This window comes from Suncus etruscus, chromosome 13 (assembly GCF_024139225.1).
Source record: "Suncus etruscus isolate mSunEtr1 chromosome 13, mSunEtr1.pri.cur, whole genome shotgun sequence".
Classification (NCBI taxonomy): domain Eukaryota; kingdom Metazoa; phylum Chordata; class Mammalia; order Eulipotyphla; family Soricidae; genus Suncus; species Suncus etruscus.
The window spans coordinates 14,767,833-14,783,728 of record NC_064860.1 but is presented as its reverse complement, the minus strand read 5'-3'; the positions used below and the strand labels follow the sequence as shown (position 1 = coordinate 14,783,728).

The 15,896-nt window shown below is 44.8% G+C and overlaps 1 protein-coding gene across 1 annotated transcript in view; it reads left to right on the top strand.

Annotated features, from left to right (window-relative positions):
• The window catches only part of RAPGEF5 (Rap guanine nucleotide exchange factor 5), a 264,811-nt gene that overhangs the window by 180,084 nt on the left and 68,831 nt on the right, over positions 1-15,896 (top strand). The window contains exons 10-11 of the mRNA XM_049785378.1: positions 6,722-6,834; positions 7,283-7,371. Coding sequence (XP_049641335.1) covers positions 6,722-6,834; positions 7,283-7,371 — 202 coding nt within the window. The remainder of the gene's footprint in view (positions 1-6,721; positions 6,835-7,282; positions 7,372-15,896) is intronic.

The following is a 15,896-nucleotide window of genomic DNA, read 5'->3' as shown; positions in this document are numbered from 1 at the left end:
TGTAAGATGGAATAGTTGGTACTCTGGGACTGTCAGATTTCTGAATCTAAGTGAGCTTTAGAAGGCTTGACTCCTGAAAAATGCCTCCCTTGAACGATTTTATGTACTTTTCCAAGGCTTTGCTGAGTCCCTAAAGCCCCTCCATCCAACCTTTCACACTCCAATTAAATGCGTTTGTTGTATTTATGTCATCACTAGGCCTCAGAGACCCAGGGGGGAAATACCTGCTTGATATGATCACTTTGGAGCAGAGTAGTCAGACCAGGCACATGCAGAGCGGACTTGAGCCAGTTTGTGCAGCCCTGAGAAACCCAAGTCAGCGTTTGCTTGCTAGTGCCAGTGCTCTGTGGAAATAGATACCCTCCCAAACCGGGCTCCTAAGAGTGCAAGCATAGGCCTGCTGGACTCTGAGCATCAGAATATCTGTCGCCTCGCCATTGACAAAGCTGTCTTCTTCACTGCTCTGTAGGCATTTTCATCTTCAAAGGAAATGTGTCTTTCAAGTGAATAAATGAGAGGAAAGGCAGATGCATAAAACGTAGATGGTGATTGTAGAGATTAATCTGAAGCCAAAGGTCGTGGTCCCATTATCCATTCAATATCCACAGGCAGGGAAGCAGTAGGGTTATTAAAAATAAATAAATCAGAGTCACTTGCACACAGACTGGAACAAAGGCGAGGCACAGAGAGAACCATCGTGTTCTCCTGTGTGTGCACATGGGGCCAGGCCAGGTGCGTGTGGTCCCTCCAGGACACAGATGTCCTTTGGACCTCTCAGCCTCTGCCACTTTCCATTTAGTCACCTCTTTACCTCTGTGTTTCCTCTCCTTCCCTGTATCCCTGTCATCCCAGAGGCCAACGGTGGTGGTGGTGGTGGTGGGTGGGGGGGACCCATTTGGCTATTGTTGGAGTTTTTTTTTGCTCACTGTTCCTTTCCAGGTGAGTTGGAAAGTGCTGATTTTTGCAAAAATAAATAAATAAATAAATAAATAAATAAATAAATAAATAAATAAATAAATAAATAAATAAAAAGGTGCATATCGAGTCCAGAGCCATAGCACAGGTTAATGCATTTGCCGTACACAAAGCTGACCCAGGTTCGATCCCCAGCATCCCATATGGTCCCCCAAGCCTGCCAGGAGTGATTTCTGAGTGCAGAGCCAGGAGTAATCCCTGAGTGTCACTAGGTGTGACCAAAAACAAGCAAACAAACAAATAAAGTGCTTGTTGGAGAAGGGCCAGGGACAGTTTCACAGACTAGGGCTGAACACTATAGACAGAGTGGGAAGCCCAAGAGAGCAATGCATTTGCTCATGCAATTGCTTTGTCCCTTCAGGTCGTTGCTGGTCTTCCAAAATTCTTTGCCCTGGCCCTCTTTTCTCCACCCTAAGGTGACTCTCATTACTCCCTTTCCCTTACAATATTTTCAGAAAATTGTTTGACTTCTTCTATTCCTGTCTGTCTCCCCATCTCTACATCATGGCTCCATACCCACCTTCATTCACCTTTATTCTTTAGCCACAGAGCAGCTGAGAGCTGAACAGGTTGGGTTTCTTGCCTGGTACTAAGATAGATTACCCTATGGGCACCACAGAGCAACTCAGCATGCAAAGCTGTTGAAATAAAGGTCACATTGAAAGAAGCAGGGCTTGGCTCTGGATTAGACACTCTCAGGAGCCTGAATGCAAGTTTGTGGTTGAGTACCCAACAGCGATGGCTGACTAGAGCCAAGCAGCATTTGCGACAGGGAATGGCACCAGGGCCACTTGTCACCTGTGCTTCCAGGTAGGCTCAGCTCAATCACTGCTCCTGCTTTATTTGTGGCCTTGTCAGATGTTGATTTTCTGTGGACTCATAGATATGAAGGCCCTACTGGGGGTGTCAGGCCAGCTCTGATACTGAGTGCTGCTCTTTTTTCTCTCTTGTCCACACTGAACAACCCAAGCCAAGTATTTTCCTCTTCTGATTCTTCCTCCACAGCTCACTGTTCCTGGGATGTGATGGCTTCATCTCCTCCCATTTTCCCCCAGATTATCAACTCCTCTCTGGCTCACTTTTCCAACTAGACAGACACCGTATGGTGACGAGGAGGTGCTATTTCCCTGGTGTGCTGACGGCAAACCAGAATTCCGCCCCCCTCACCTCCTGTTGCTGTCTCCTTCTGCCAGCTCTTCTCCTGGTATTGGGTGGGCCCTGTCATTCACTGTTCCCCTTGAAGGTTTCTGAGCTTGTCGGTGGAAAGGACAAAACCATACTCATGTCTTTCATATCCTCAGAAGCCAACTGAGCAGTCATTCCTTTTGTTGGTAACTTACTTACCCCCTGATATGGCTCCCACTTTTTTTTTTTTTTTGGTTTTTGGGCCACACCCAGTAACGCTCAGGGGTTACTCCTGGCTATGCACTCAGAAGTTGCTCCTGGCTTGGGGGACCATATGGGACACCGGGGGATCGAACCGGGGTCCGTCCAAGGCTAGCGCAGACAAGGCAGGCACCTTACCTTTAGCGCCACCGCCGGCCCCATGGCTCCCACTTTTTAAAAAAAAAAACTTGCTCTAATAATATTCTCTTTAGGTCGACTTTACCAAGAATCTTCTTCCCCAGAACTTCTACTTCACTATGGGCTCCATGTTCAATGGTTGACTTACACTTCCTTATTTTCTGACACCATGTTGGTTACTTCCTTAACTCTCCACCATGCTCTTTTCCTTGCTCCTCTCTGAAGAAAGAAGTTGAGTTCATTTTCTGGCCTAACCTGTCCACTTGCATGCTATATCCCATCATCTCTGTTCAATACCCTGGGTGTTCCTTGAGTTTACCTGGGGTCTTCCCTTCACAAGGACTCAGAGATGGTGTTTTTCTAATCACTTCCTCCTGGGCTCTCTTCACATTGCTCTCTTTTATTTATTACTCTCCGCATTGCTCTCTTTGCACCTCTGAACCAAGGCAAGCTTCTTCTCCTCACTTTTCCTGAGACCCACAGATTTTGTCACTGTGTCCTGCATATGACCCTTCTCCTTGGACACCATGACATGTGTTCTCCCAGTTCTCCTGGCTTGTCCTGGGTTTCACTTCTTTACTTGTCTATGAAAGCCAGTCTTCCTCCATTACTTCCGATCCTCTTAGTTGGACTCTTATCTTTCCTTTGCTCTGATTTTCTTGCTTTATACCCACCTCTCTAATTTCCTTCCTCCCCTGACTACTCACTCCCTTCACAGCCTCAAAACATTCTCAAGCTTCTTTAGACAGAGAATCCTTTCTCCAGGGGCCTTGTTCTTCCTTTATCAATGCCTGTTCCATGCCTATTCTAAAGTATTAGCCATTAACTATCTGAAAGTAAATTTATTTGCCAGCCCCTCCAGAACCATTTTCCTTGTACCTTTCTGGCTCATCTCAGGCCTTCCCACACTCTTGGCCACCCACCCACAGCTGTCTCTAACCAGCAGAACCCACAGATTCAGCCTTTCCCTGTCTCTTGATCTGCCTCAATTTAAGGTGCTTACCATCTCTCTTCTTGTATCCCCTGTAAATTCTGCCATAGCTGATGGCGGATCTTCCAGGGCAGGGCCTTACCTTCCTTTTCTCCCTCTGCCACTTGGTGTGGGGCACAGTGCCTTACCCAGAAGAGACCCCTCGCTATCAAATGAATGAATGACTAAATGAGGCATTTAATGTTTAACATGCATTTCATGAGCTATTTATCATCGGGCAAATTTCCTATCATTAGTTCTCTGAATATTTTTTTCCTTAGGCAAGCAGACACCAGAATAAACTTTCAATCGCCAGAACCCCAGTCTTGGTACTTCCATTTCTTTCTTTCTTTCTTTTATTTTTTTTTAGGATGCTAGCTGGATCCTTTATGGAGGCAGGTGTAACACATCAGCTTATTTTGTTTCCAGGGCAATTGCAGCTAACTTTCATTTCCCTTCGCATATCAGCTTTTTCTGCATTACTGCTCTGACTCCCCTCCTTTATTTGTTACGGGTTTTTGAAGTGGAAGCTATCACTGTACAATAAGGTGCTTTGGATAGGACATCAATATGATGCAGCTGTTCCTCTGAGCAACAAGAGCGTGGCTGCTCCCTGCACTACCCAGTGAAACATATTAGCCACACAAACATCGGCAAAGCCCTTCCCATCCATATGTATGCCTGCGTCCCGTGGAAGTTAATAATGCCATATATCACATGCACAAAGGATGCGAGATGTACTTCAGCCTGACAGCGAGCTCATATCAAATGGGAACAAGCTCACAAGGAAAACAAAACCAGGGGAAGATTGTTGGCCTTCCAAATCTGCTCTTGACTGATTTATTTCTTACTCCTGGGCTCAGCGCACAGACCTCCCTTTTCCCCTTTATTTATTTTTTGCTTTTCTGGTGGTGGTGGGTTCAATGTAGTCTCCTCTCTCCAGCCACTAAGCTCGACCCCTCCCTTCAGTCACATGGATAACAAAAGAACCCCTTTGGAGAAATGAGAGACAGCAATTACACATTGGTATTCATGTTACAGAAGTGACACCACTGTCCTCTTCCTCCGGGAGTTTAACAATGAATATCCAGCATTAATTGCCACAGTAACTGCATATCTGACCTTGCTAAAAAATGTAATATGTTAGCTTTACAGAGTCAAATTATTTGTTACTAAAAGATTAAGAAAAGAATGATTGTGAAGTTGTACTGCTGTGCAGATTGACCAATATTTTTGTTTTGTTTTGTTTTTTAAGTGAATTCTAGACTTCTCAAAGGACTCCATCTCTGTCTCTGTTTTGCCTTAGCAATCAGGAGAGTGGGAATTGAAACCATGGTTTGATTTCCCTGATATGGTTGGAAATCATGACTAGATTAGTGCCTTCCCATTCTTAGACAGAAGAATAGAGGGTGGAGAGATCAAAGGGCTGGAGTAAGGAGGGAAGAAAAGGAAGGAAGGAAGGAAGGAAGGAAGGAAGGAAGGAAGGAAGGAAGGAAGGAAGGAAGGAAGGAAGGAAGGAAGGAAGGAAGGAAGGGAGGGAGGGAGGGAGGAAGGGAGGGAGGAAGAGAGGGAGGAAGAGAGGGAGGGAGGGAAGGAGGGTGGGAGGGAGAAGGAAGGGTGGGAGGGAGGGAGGAAGAAGGAAGAAAGGGAGGGAGGGAGGGAGGAAGAAGGAAGAAAGGGAGGGAGGGGAGGTGGGAGGGAGGGAGGGAAGAAGGAAGGAAGGAAGGACAGAAGGAAGGAAGGAAGGAAGGAAGGAAGGAAGGAAGGAAGGAAGGAAGGAAGGAAGGAAGGAAGGAAGGAAGGAAGGAAAGAAAGAGGCCGGTGAGGTGGGGCTAGAGGTAAGGTGCCTGCCTTGCAAGCACTAACCAAGGAAGGACTGAGGTTCGATCCCCCGGCATCCCATATGGTCCCCCCAAGCCAGGGGCAATTTCAGAGGGCTTAGCCAGGAGTAACCCCTGAGCATCAAACGGATGTGCCCCCCCAAAAAAACAAAAAAAAAAACAAAAAAAATGGAAGGAAGGAAGGAAGGAAGGAAGGAAGGAAGGAAGGAAGGAAGGAAAAATGATATAAGAAAGGAAGGAAAGATAAAGGAAGAAAGGAAGAGGGAGGGAAGGAGGAAAGAAGGGAGGGAAGAAGAAAGAGAGGGAGGAATGGAGGAAGGAAGAAAGAGAGGGAGGGAAGGAGGGAGGAAGAAAGGGAGGAAAAAAGGTCTGTCTTAGCATTTATGTGAAATCCTAAGTAGGCTTCTCTGCCACTAGCAGCAGCACCATGATGCTAGAAAGCCTGAGTAGTCTTCCTTATAAAGTGGCTCACTTGCAACCAATCAACTGTTGTTGCTTTGACTTTTGCTGTGCTCTCCCAAAGACTGGCTTTAGCTCTGAGTTCTTTACTGGGCTACCTCACTCACCAAGGAGTCAGGACCCGGGCAGGAGCAGGGGCAGGGGGCAGACTGGGAGAGTTGCACTGTAAGCATTGCTGGGTCAGCAGGGAGCCTGACTCCCCAACCCTCCCTCTCTGCAGGCTGTGGAGCTGTGTGTGCAGAAACGAATGACCATTCAGCCTGTCTGCTTTTGCAAAGGGGCTGAGGTGAAGAAAGCCAGTTCATTGACCCATGCCATCCACATTTTAGCCTAGATGAGATTCTAACTCAAGGGCCTTTTGTTTTGATTTGGTTTTGGTTTTGCTTGTATGCTGGCAAGGCAAGAAAATCAGGACTTAAAGGCTATTTCAGGTTTGGGGGCAAATATGTACTGAAGGAAAGAGGGGTCAGTCTTTGCCTGCCGTTTAGACCTGGACTGTAAAGTACTTCTCTAGGACCCGCTCATTGGCTTAATCATCCTGTGTTTTTAAGTTTAATACAGTGAATGAATGTTTAATTAACTAAGGAAAACAGAATATTGTTTCTATGCAATCAGTAGGTTGTCTGGAGGGTCCTTTGAATTTTCTAAATTCAGATTGTTGGGGAGCTTTTGAAAGCAAAGTCTTATCTCCTTTTAATTCTATCACACCCTAACCCTATTTTCTATAGTCTTTAATCTCTTTAATGCTTCAGGTATTTAGTACTGGCACCTACAAGTTGTAGCATCAGAGAGATTCCTGGCCCGAACCTTTTCTTTTCTTAAAATTCTGGTGAATGGGTGGGGGTGGTGGTGGTGTAATTTGATTAGGTTTAGTTTTTCCCCCTTTCTAATTTGCTTTCTCTCTCACCCCTCCCTTCTTCCATCCACCCCTCACCCCTCCACATTCAAGCAGGATGAGGAAGCCACCGTGCAGGTTAAAGAGCTAGAGGAGAAGGTCCTTGTGTTGAAGAGAGTGCAGGGCAGTGGCCCGGCCCCCCCAGCCAGCAGCGAGGAGAGCTATTGGAGGTGAGAGTTTGGGGGGAGTCTCCTTCCCTGCTGGCCCTGCTGGCTCCTGTGCGCCCCCTCTCTTTCTCTCTCTCTCTGTCTTTTTCTCTTTCTCCCCCTCCCTCCTCTTCCCTCCCTCCCTCCCTCCCTCTCTCCTCCCTCCGCCTCTCTAGCTTTCTAGCTGACTGCAGAGCTCTGAGCAGCCAGATGGACTCGGTTCCCAGTGGAAGGACAGCGATGGCAAGATCTGGGGGCATGTAGGGGAATGCCTTTGTTAGTCTCTGTGCACAATGGGCAGCTCCCGGCTCAGGGTCCCCGGCCCACATCTGGAGAGAAAGGAGCTGCCCTTGCCGACCTTCGATGTGCCTTATTTCAAATACATCGATGAGGAGGATGAGGACGATGAATGGAGCAGCCGCTCTCAATCCTCCACGGAGGATGACTCGGTGGACTCTTTGCTCTCTGACAGATACGTGGTCGTATCCGGGACCCCGGAGAAGATCTTGGAGCATCTTTTGAATGACTTGCACCTGGAAGAAGTCCAGGACAAAGAAACAGGTAAAAACAGGGGTTGGGGGGGTTCTGGGAGAGGTGCTGTCTCTTCGTTTCTTCCTGGCGCCCTTGTCAATGGCCTTGGGTCAAGTTCCCACTGTGATTGAAACCTGGGTGGGCTCAAAGAGCATACGCTTTGTAGCTCTCTCCTTTGGCCTCTTGCTGTTCTGTTCCCATCCAGTAAATGGACACATGGAGATTGGAGCAGCTGTCTGGGATGAGCTGTACAAAGGACAAGCCAGGGAGGCAGATGTTCTTGTTGGTTAGGGAATTTTTGCACCAAATTGCACCTAAGGCAGTTGGCAAGAGACCAATGTTCTATAGCCAGTGTTGAGTAGGAAGGCATGGGCTGAAGGGGGTTGGAGGAATCTGGCCTGAGCTGGGGAGAGTAGACTCCCCACTGATGTGAATAATCCCAGCAACTACTCAGCAATGGAGTTAAGCGGCAACTTCTGTTTTTTTTTTTCCAAGTGGCTTCCAAACTGCTCAGAGCAAGCCCTGCTGTGCCGAATATGGTTCATGTAGCTTTTCTAACCAGAAATTACAAGGCACTCAAGTCTTGACCCACAGACTTCTGGCCCTTTCTGTTTAACCTGGAAACTAGATCCCAGTGAACTGCTTTACCTTTGTGTCCCTGTGCATTCACTACATAGCCAGTACTTACTTTCCTTGATCATGGAAAGGTCAGCACTTGCCTCTCTTTAGCCCAAATCTGCTCTTGGAATATTTGTTCTGACTGTAGCCTGAATTTTGTAACTCTATGCCTTGATTGAAATGCACTTTTGGAGGCCACTTTCGCAGTGTATCAATTGCCTCAGTCAGAGGTGGTCTTGCATCAGAGTGAGTGACTCTACAGCTGGGGTTTCCCCTGAGCCCGACAGTAGGTGGGAACAGAGATTCCCTTGCATGTCAGTAGTTTTATCTGAACATCATTCATGTCTGGCTCTGTCTTACACTCTAAAAGACCTTGATAAAGAAACAAAAATGTGTATGTGGGTTAAGGAAAATCAGAATGACCCAGTCTTGTATCCTTTAGTAACATTAGTATTAGATATCCAAATTCAATTTTATTTGTGTTGTGGAGGAGGAGTGGGCCAATCGTTGCCATTTGTAGGTGAACAAGGTCAAAGAAAAGTATATTTTTGTGGCATTTTTCTGAGATGATTTTATATCTATGGAGTAATATTTTGTGCATTTGAGCCCTATCCCCATGTTATGCCTCAATAGATAGAATGATCATAGAAGTGGGCATCCTTTCCCCCTGGACTGGTTCGTTGATTGCTGTACTCTCATAGTTTTACTGGATGACAATCTGCCGTCAAAGTGCCTCTTTAAACATGGGTTGTGGTTTGAGAGGTCGGATGCTTTCTTCATAGCACCTCCATTCTATTCTATAATACAATGGGTCATTTTGGTAAGCGTTGAAACTATTAAAGTACTAGGCTTAACCTGATTTTTTTTTCTACCTTTCTATCATTTGTTTTCGGAGAAGGATTGTCTGGGTAACCCCCCCACCCCAATTCCACAATTTAACATTGTGAATGAGCTGATAGTAAATGATGCCAGAGTGGTGTCCTATTGGGAAATGTGCTGTGCACAGGGTCTAGCGACTATTATTCCTGCTCTCTACTCAATTAGACCAGCCCTGAGACTAAATATGTCACTTGGGTCATGTGCTCAGTAGAGCACAGAGGACCCGGTGCAATGCACTGACCTGAGCCTACTGGAGAAGGCCAGCCTAGCCTTCCAGGCCTCACCTCATTCCTCTCATTTTCTTTGCAGTTGCAGAGCACACATGTGAAACTTCAGGCTTGTTTGTTTGTTATTTTTTTTGTTTGGGGGCCGCATAAACAGTGCTCAGGATTTCCTTTTAACGCACACAGGAATCTCTTCAGGTGGTACTTGATGGACTATATGGATGGACTTTCAGGGTTTAAACTTAGGTCCGGTACATACATGCAAGGCAAGTTGCTTGTACTCCAGCCCTGAAACTTCAGACTTTTTGTGATAGAACTTGAAAAGGAAACGCGATAACAAATTTTCCTTTGATCAAGAGAGTTTATGAGAGCCAGGAAGATAGTACAGAGGATAGGGTCCTTGCCTTGCACAAGGCCAATGTGGGGTTAATCCCCAACACCGCATATGGTCCTTCAAGAATGAACAGAGTTTTATGAAACACTAAGTTCAGAAAGTGATGGAGATATATGTAGTACGGGTATCAAAGTGGAATGTTGTTCTGCAAAATGTCACATCCAGCACATGGAGAAAACATGACAGGAAGCAGGAGAGTTTTGGTTAATAACAATGAAGAAATATGAAAACAAATCAATGTTACGTATGTTCCTATTGAAGATGTGTGGTTTTTAGCACATTCTAGTTTAAATCCAAAAGGAATCACATACTTAAAGTCATTAAGGCCCCTTTCATGGACAGAGGTGAACTCTACCTCTTCCTCTTGGCCACGCTCGCATTCCTCCTCATAAAAGGCCTCTGTGTGCAAAAGCCTAATAGACTTGCACAAACATATGGAAGACAGATGGAGGAAAATGAGAAGGGGCTGCAATAAAAGTATACAGCAGCATTTTTATGTTCTTGAGCACCCCTGTTAGGGAGATCGAGCCATCTGGGGCCAAGTGCAGCCATATGGCAGGGATCCACATGGCCCGATGGCAATAAGGAGAAAAAGCAATCTTAGGAGGAAATAATGTGGTCCTCCAGTCTAGTTGTGCCTGTGTTGCATCTTCTGTTATGTCTTCACACCAGAGACCAGGGAAGCTCACTCAACAAGAGGTGTGAGTACTTTCCTCTCTTTCCCATTAAGCCACTTCATTTTGAAAATGCAGATGAAAATCTTAATAGGACAGGCCTTGAGGCTCACAAAGGACAAATTGAAGTGATTTCTAATTAATAGAACATGCAAATGGATGAAAGTCTCCTTGATTAGATGAAGCAGCAAAGAAAATGCCTGGGCTACAGTAATCATCTATTTCTCTTGGGTCTCAAACCAAGAATAAAAAAGAAGGCCAGGAAGCTGGCTCAAAGGGCTGGAGAACATATTTTGTCTGAAGGAGTCCCAAACTTGGGCTTGGCAGTGCCTGGAATGACCTCCAGCATTACCACCAAGCACTGATGGGGTGCCCCTAGAAAAAGCACTTTAAATCACATTCTGTCATCAAGCCAAACTTAGTTTCAAAGCAGATATTTTAAAGATTATTGGAAGCATCATACTACTGTTTTTCTTGCCAATGCTTTGGTCCACACAACATACACCATGCTTTCATCATCTCCTATAGCTGAACATTTTCCTTTATTGGTAGAAGTGAGTATAAAAAGTCATTCATTACCTGGCCAAGGAGAGAGGGAAGGGAGGGAAGTAAAGAAGAAATGAAGGGAGGGAGGAAGGGAGGGAGAAAGCAATGAACAAATGAAGGAACAAAGGGAGGGAAAGAAGGAATGAAGAGAAGGAGTGAAGGAAGGGAGGGAGGAACAAAGGGAGGAAGGAGAGAGGATGGAAGGAAGGAAAGGAAAGACAAAAGAATGGAAAGTTCAGAAGGGAAAAGGAAGGAAGGAGGGAGGGAGATAAAAAGAAGGATGAAAGAGAGATGAAGAAAGGGAGGAGGGTGGGAGGAGAGAGAGTTGGAAGACAGAAAGAGGGAGGGAGGAAGGATTCTCTAAAATGGAAAAACCATTGGAATGTGGTAACAGGAAAAAATATTTGTGAACATGGAAAGCCACTAGAGCTGTTTGCAAAGATTTCTCTTTCATTAAAGGTTCAGGGTTGACTTGAAACATTTGGACAGCTAGAGCAATATCAAGCAGCAATGTCTTTCATCTCTCATCTGCCCAGAAATAGGGCAGCTGTCACTGGGCATTGCTGAGCCAGGAGAATTACAAGGAAGCAGGCAAGAAAGAACTGAGAGATGTGATAGCAGAGCTCTGAAGGGGCAGCTGGGACTATAGGCCTAGAGTTATAGGGTTGGGGAGGGTGCTGCTCTCAGTTAACCCTTTCCCCTCGCAAGAAAAGATAAAGTGTTTTGCTTAGAGATGCTTCATGGGAAATGATGATATCTGTTCCTGAGCAGGGGGAACCTATGTATTCAATGGACTCTACAGGAAAAAAAATCTTATTGATGTTTCATTATAAATCTAACTTATGCCTTAGGGAGAACATCAGAGGAAAACACAAAATATGTGTCCCTCTTTTTTTCCTCTTATTTCCTTATTTATTTCAACTTTATGAAGCAAATGCACTTTTTGTAGGTTTCCTAGCACTTCAGTGGGACTAGGTAAAGCCTACCCCCTGGAATATACATAGCCTGGCCTCTCAAAATTTTGCTGTTTTGCTCATGTCCTAGGCACCTCGGTTTGGCTGGCAGCTACATTCATTGGCATCTGGGAGATTAGGCGATACATCTTCACTGTGGAAACAGGGCATCAACTTCTGGCAGTGCTCAGGAGGCATGACAGAAGGGGCTGGCCCCAGCTGTAGAGTCCAAATGACTCTCATTGCCACTTTATGGGCATTGCACAGATGGAACCCTGATAAACCTTGGAAAGGCACCTCACTTTTTACTCAACATCTTCATCTTCTTCCCTGCCAGCAAGACTGATGGATGTATAACTCTAGTGATCCAAACTTAAGAATGCTTCTGTGATCACTGGAAAGATCAAAGACAATGTAAGGGAACTCCCTGGCTTTCTTTATCTTTTAGAATTTCAGGAGAAAGGTTTGTTTTTCTGTTGTAGGTTTCTTGCAGGTCACAAGACTATAATAATCTCACAGCAGTATGTTTTTTTGAAGACCCAAAGCATTTTAAGGATAGACAGTTTTAGATAATGCTAAATCTTTTGATGCCTTCGTACGAATAATATATGTGAGCAATTATCTTGTCCTTTTTCTTTTTTAGTTTTTGTTGTTTCTTTTTGGGCCATAATTTAGCGCTTACTCCTGGTTCTGTGCTTAGGGATCACTCTTAGCAGGCTCTAGGGACCAATATGGGGTATCTAGGATAGACCCTGAGTGGCTGCATGCAAGGCAAGTATCCATTGTACTATCCCCCTGACTCCTATACTTCTCAGTTTTTATCTTTTACAGGGTTGGGTAACAAGAGATCAGTGAATCTTATCTGTGATTGTCCATCATTAGCACATGGGCTACTTCTTTCAAATACAAAAATTCAAGGGCTGGAGAGATTGTATAGTGGTAGGGTACTTACCTTATATGCAATGTACCTGGATTTGAGACACACACCCCTCATTCCAAATTGTCCCCAAAGCTTACCATGAGTGATCCCTTAAGTGCACAAAGCCTTGAGCATTTCAGGTGTGACGCCCAAACCAAAACAAACAAACAAACAAAAAAACTCCCCCAGATGCCTTTCTCCCTCTTGTAGGGGTCTCAAACTCAATTTACCTGGGGGCCGCAGGAGGCAAAGTTGGGGTGATCCTTGAGTGCAACGTCAGTAGTAAGCCTTGAACATTGGGGGTGTGTGACCCAAACAACTAAAACAAAACAAAACAAAAAAAGATTTCTCTAGGGCAGGGCCACAAAATGATGTATGGAGGGCCGTTTGCGGTCCTCGGGCTGCAAGTTTGAGACCCCTGCTTCTGTTAAGCAGAGTCAGGACCTAAGCCTAATGGGCTTTAAACGCTCCCCCAGGTATTGTTCACATACAATGAGGTATAAGCACCACAGAAGCAGACATTAGCTTTGCCTCCCATCCTCATTTTTTTACCATGTGACCCATGTTTCTAAGAAGTGATCTTACACCTTTGCCTCTGGACTGTTAGGGCCTCTTTTCCTCTTCCTTCCACCTCCTCCTCTCCCCAAGGCCTTTATGTTCAGCCTTGTACACACTGGTCCTATCCCTAGAGTTTCTTCAGCCTTAAGAGTTCATCATTCACAACCCCCACTACAGGTCCACCAGCAAAATGATTTTGAAAGTAGGAGCCATTCAGAGGCAACCAGTGTACAAGACACAGCTGCTTGATTTCTCAACTTTTGGAATGAAGAGATGATGACAGCATGGTTAAAGCCCTTTGAATTTTCACTACGATTTAGTCTTAACGTCTCTGAATGATCCTTAGGTCTCACAGCCTCTAATGCTTTTTCTGTAAGACATATTTTCAAGAAGGAAAGAAGTATACCTTGCTGAATAGAAGGATGCTAGAAGACCAAATCAGGGCTCCACGAATAAACCAGCCTAAAATCTTGAACGTATTTTGCAGGAGATGATCACTCAAGTGTCATCACTGCAGTTCTTGTGTGTGTGTGCGTGCGTGCGTGCGTGTGTGTGCGTGCGTGTGTGTGTGTGTGTGTGTGTGTGTGTGTGTGTTTTGGGTCACACCCGGCAGTGCTCAGGGGTTATTCCTGGTTCCAGGCTCAGAAATTGCTCCTGGCAGGCACGGGGGACCATATGGGACTACGGGATTTGAACCGATGACCTCCTGCATGAAAGGCAAACGCCTTACCTCCATGCTATCTCTCCGACCCCATCACTGCAGTTCTTAGATGCATAGGATCCTATGGCACTGTTAGTTCTTTCTAGATAGGCCCCAAAATGTTAGTATTCTAGATATGGATTGATCCTCAGTCCATGCGGGCAACTTCCAGAGATTTGTCATTTTATGTGGAAGTTCCCACCCTGGAGGCCTTGCACAGGGATTCAGCCTCATTGACCTAATCTCCTGCTGCTTGATATTATGGCTGCAATCCTTCAGTCTCCTCCCAAAGCAGTTCAAATGTTGATGAGGTATAAAACTTGGAATCCCAGCTCAGTGACCATACCTGATGATGATTTAACTGTATATATAACCTTGCCAACGGGAAACTTTTTAAAGTTCCTTTGTGAAATCGTGCTATAACATTTCCCAAGAGTAAGTTTGATTTATCCTCTGCTGGTGAAAATCCATTTGCAGTTTTATTACCAGGCCATTTGAAGACCTTCAGAAACAGTCTGTTATGGGGAAAAAAAAAACCCCACAACAACAGTAGTCCCTAGTGATGAACTCCACTCCCTCCCCTTTATAGCAGCTCACTCTTGATTCCTTCCCTTTCAGCTTCGCCTGCTGCATATGAAGTTAGCAATAATGCTTTCCAATTTTATTATTTGCCTTTCATGTTTTTTCTCTTGATTTGTGTTTTACTAAGATAGTATTGGTTTACAAGTATGTCAATGTTTCTTTGTTACAGTGTTTGCATGTGTCCTCAGGTCTTCACCACTGTTCACTGGATCCTCTTCTGCACACCCTTGCCTTGTAGCCCCATTGGCTACCTCAGAGTGCAAAGGTTTGCTTTCATTGGCCATTGTCTCTTCCCTTATTCTTCATATCCCACTTTTGAATGAGACCACACAGAATTTGTTCTGCTCTTTCTAGCTTATTTGGCTTAGTCTGACATTCTCTGGCCTAACCATCTTGTAGCAGAATGCAAAATTTCATTGAGCAGTTCATTTTTAATTGCTCAATATCTGTGTTCCTAAGTGAATAACTTGGGGGAAAAATTCTTCATTTCACAAATGTGTTTTGGCTTTAAAAAAATCTATAGCTAGTGTCCTTGATGTGGTGATAAAAACAAAATGCACATGCCTCTTATCTTCATGTGGTTGATAGTCTAGTGATGAGAGTCAAAGAACCATTAGGATAATGGTGCGTATTATTTGGTGGATGCTAAATTACCAGTAGCATCATTGGCACTGGTTTAGGATAATGAGCCCACATATCTCTAAAATAGATGAGGGACCAGAGCTAAGTATAGCAGGTAGGGCTCTTGCCTTGCATGTGATGACCTGGGTTTGATCCCTTGCCCCCAATATGGGCACACCAGGTATGATTCCTAAATGCAGAGTTAGGTGTAAGCCCCAAGTACCACTGGGTGTGCCCTCCCACCATCATCACCACCAAAAAACAAAACAAAAAAAATCCAGAAAACAAACAACAATGTTTAATAGTAGTATTTTGCCATCTTAAACTATGGATAGTTTTCTTAAAGACAAATAACAGAAGTTTGTAGCCGCTTAAACAGGCACTTATTTTAAACAGCTTTATGAAACTGTTGCTTTTAAATATTGGCTTAATTCTATTACCTCCTTGCTCATAGAGAACTCAAGGAAAGACTTAATAAACTTCTTTGTGCTATCACCAACTGGCTTGGATCTCACTCAGGTGCAAGTTAAGGACTTCATGGTTCTCTGAGGGCTGGTTTCCCAGCCATACAAAAGAATTGAATCTGCTGTCTATGGGTACAAGAAAAACCCGCAGACTACACTGCCGAAGTGAGCTCGGGGGAAAGGCTTCTGTTCTGCCCCCTGGTCTGTGGAGCACAGGTACCATTCAGTTTGGTTTTGATTTTTTGTGGCAGTACCTATTGGTACTTCTCATTTCCAAGAGAGAAAATGTATTGTGTTTGCAGGCTGTGACTGAAGCATTGGGAGACTTTATAAATTGATACTGATAAAGTAAAGACATCATTAGCTGTGTGTAGAAATTTTCTTCACAGTTTTTCCCATGTATGGAAAAGGGAACTTTTGCAA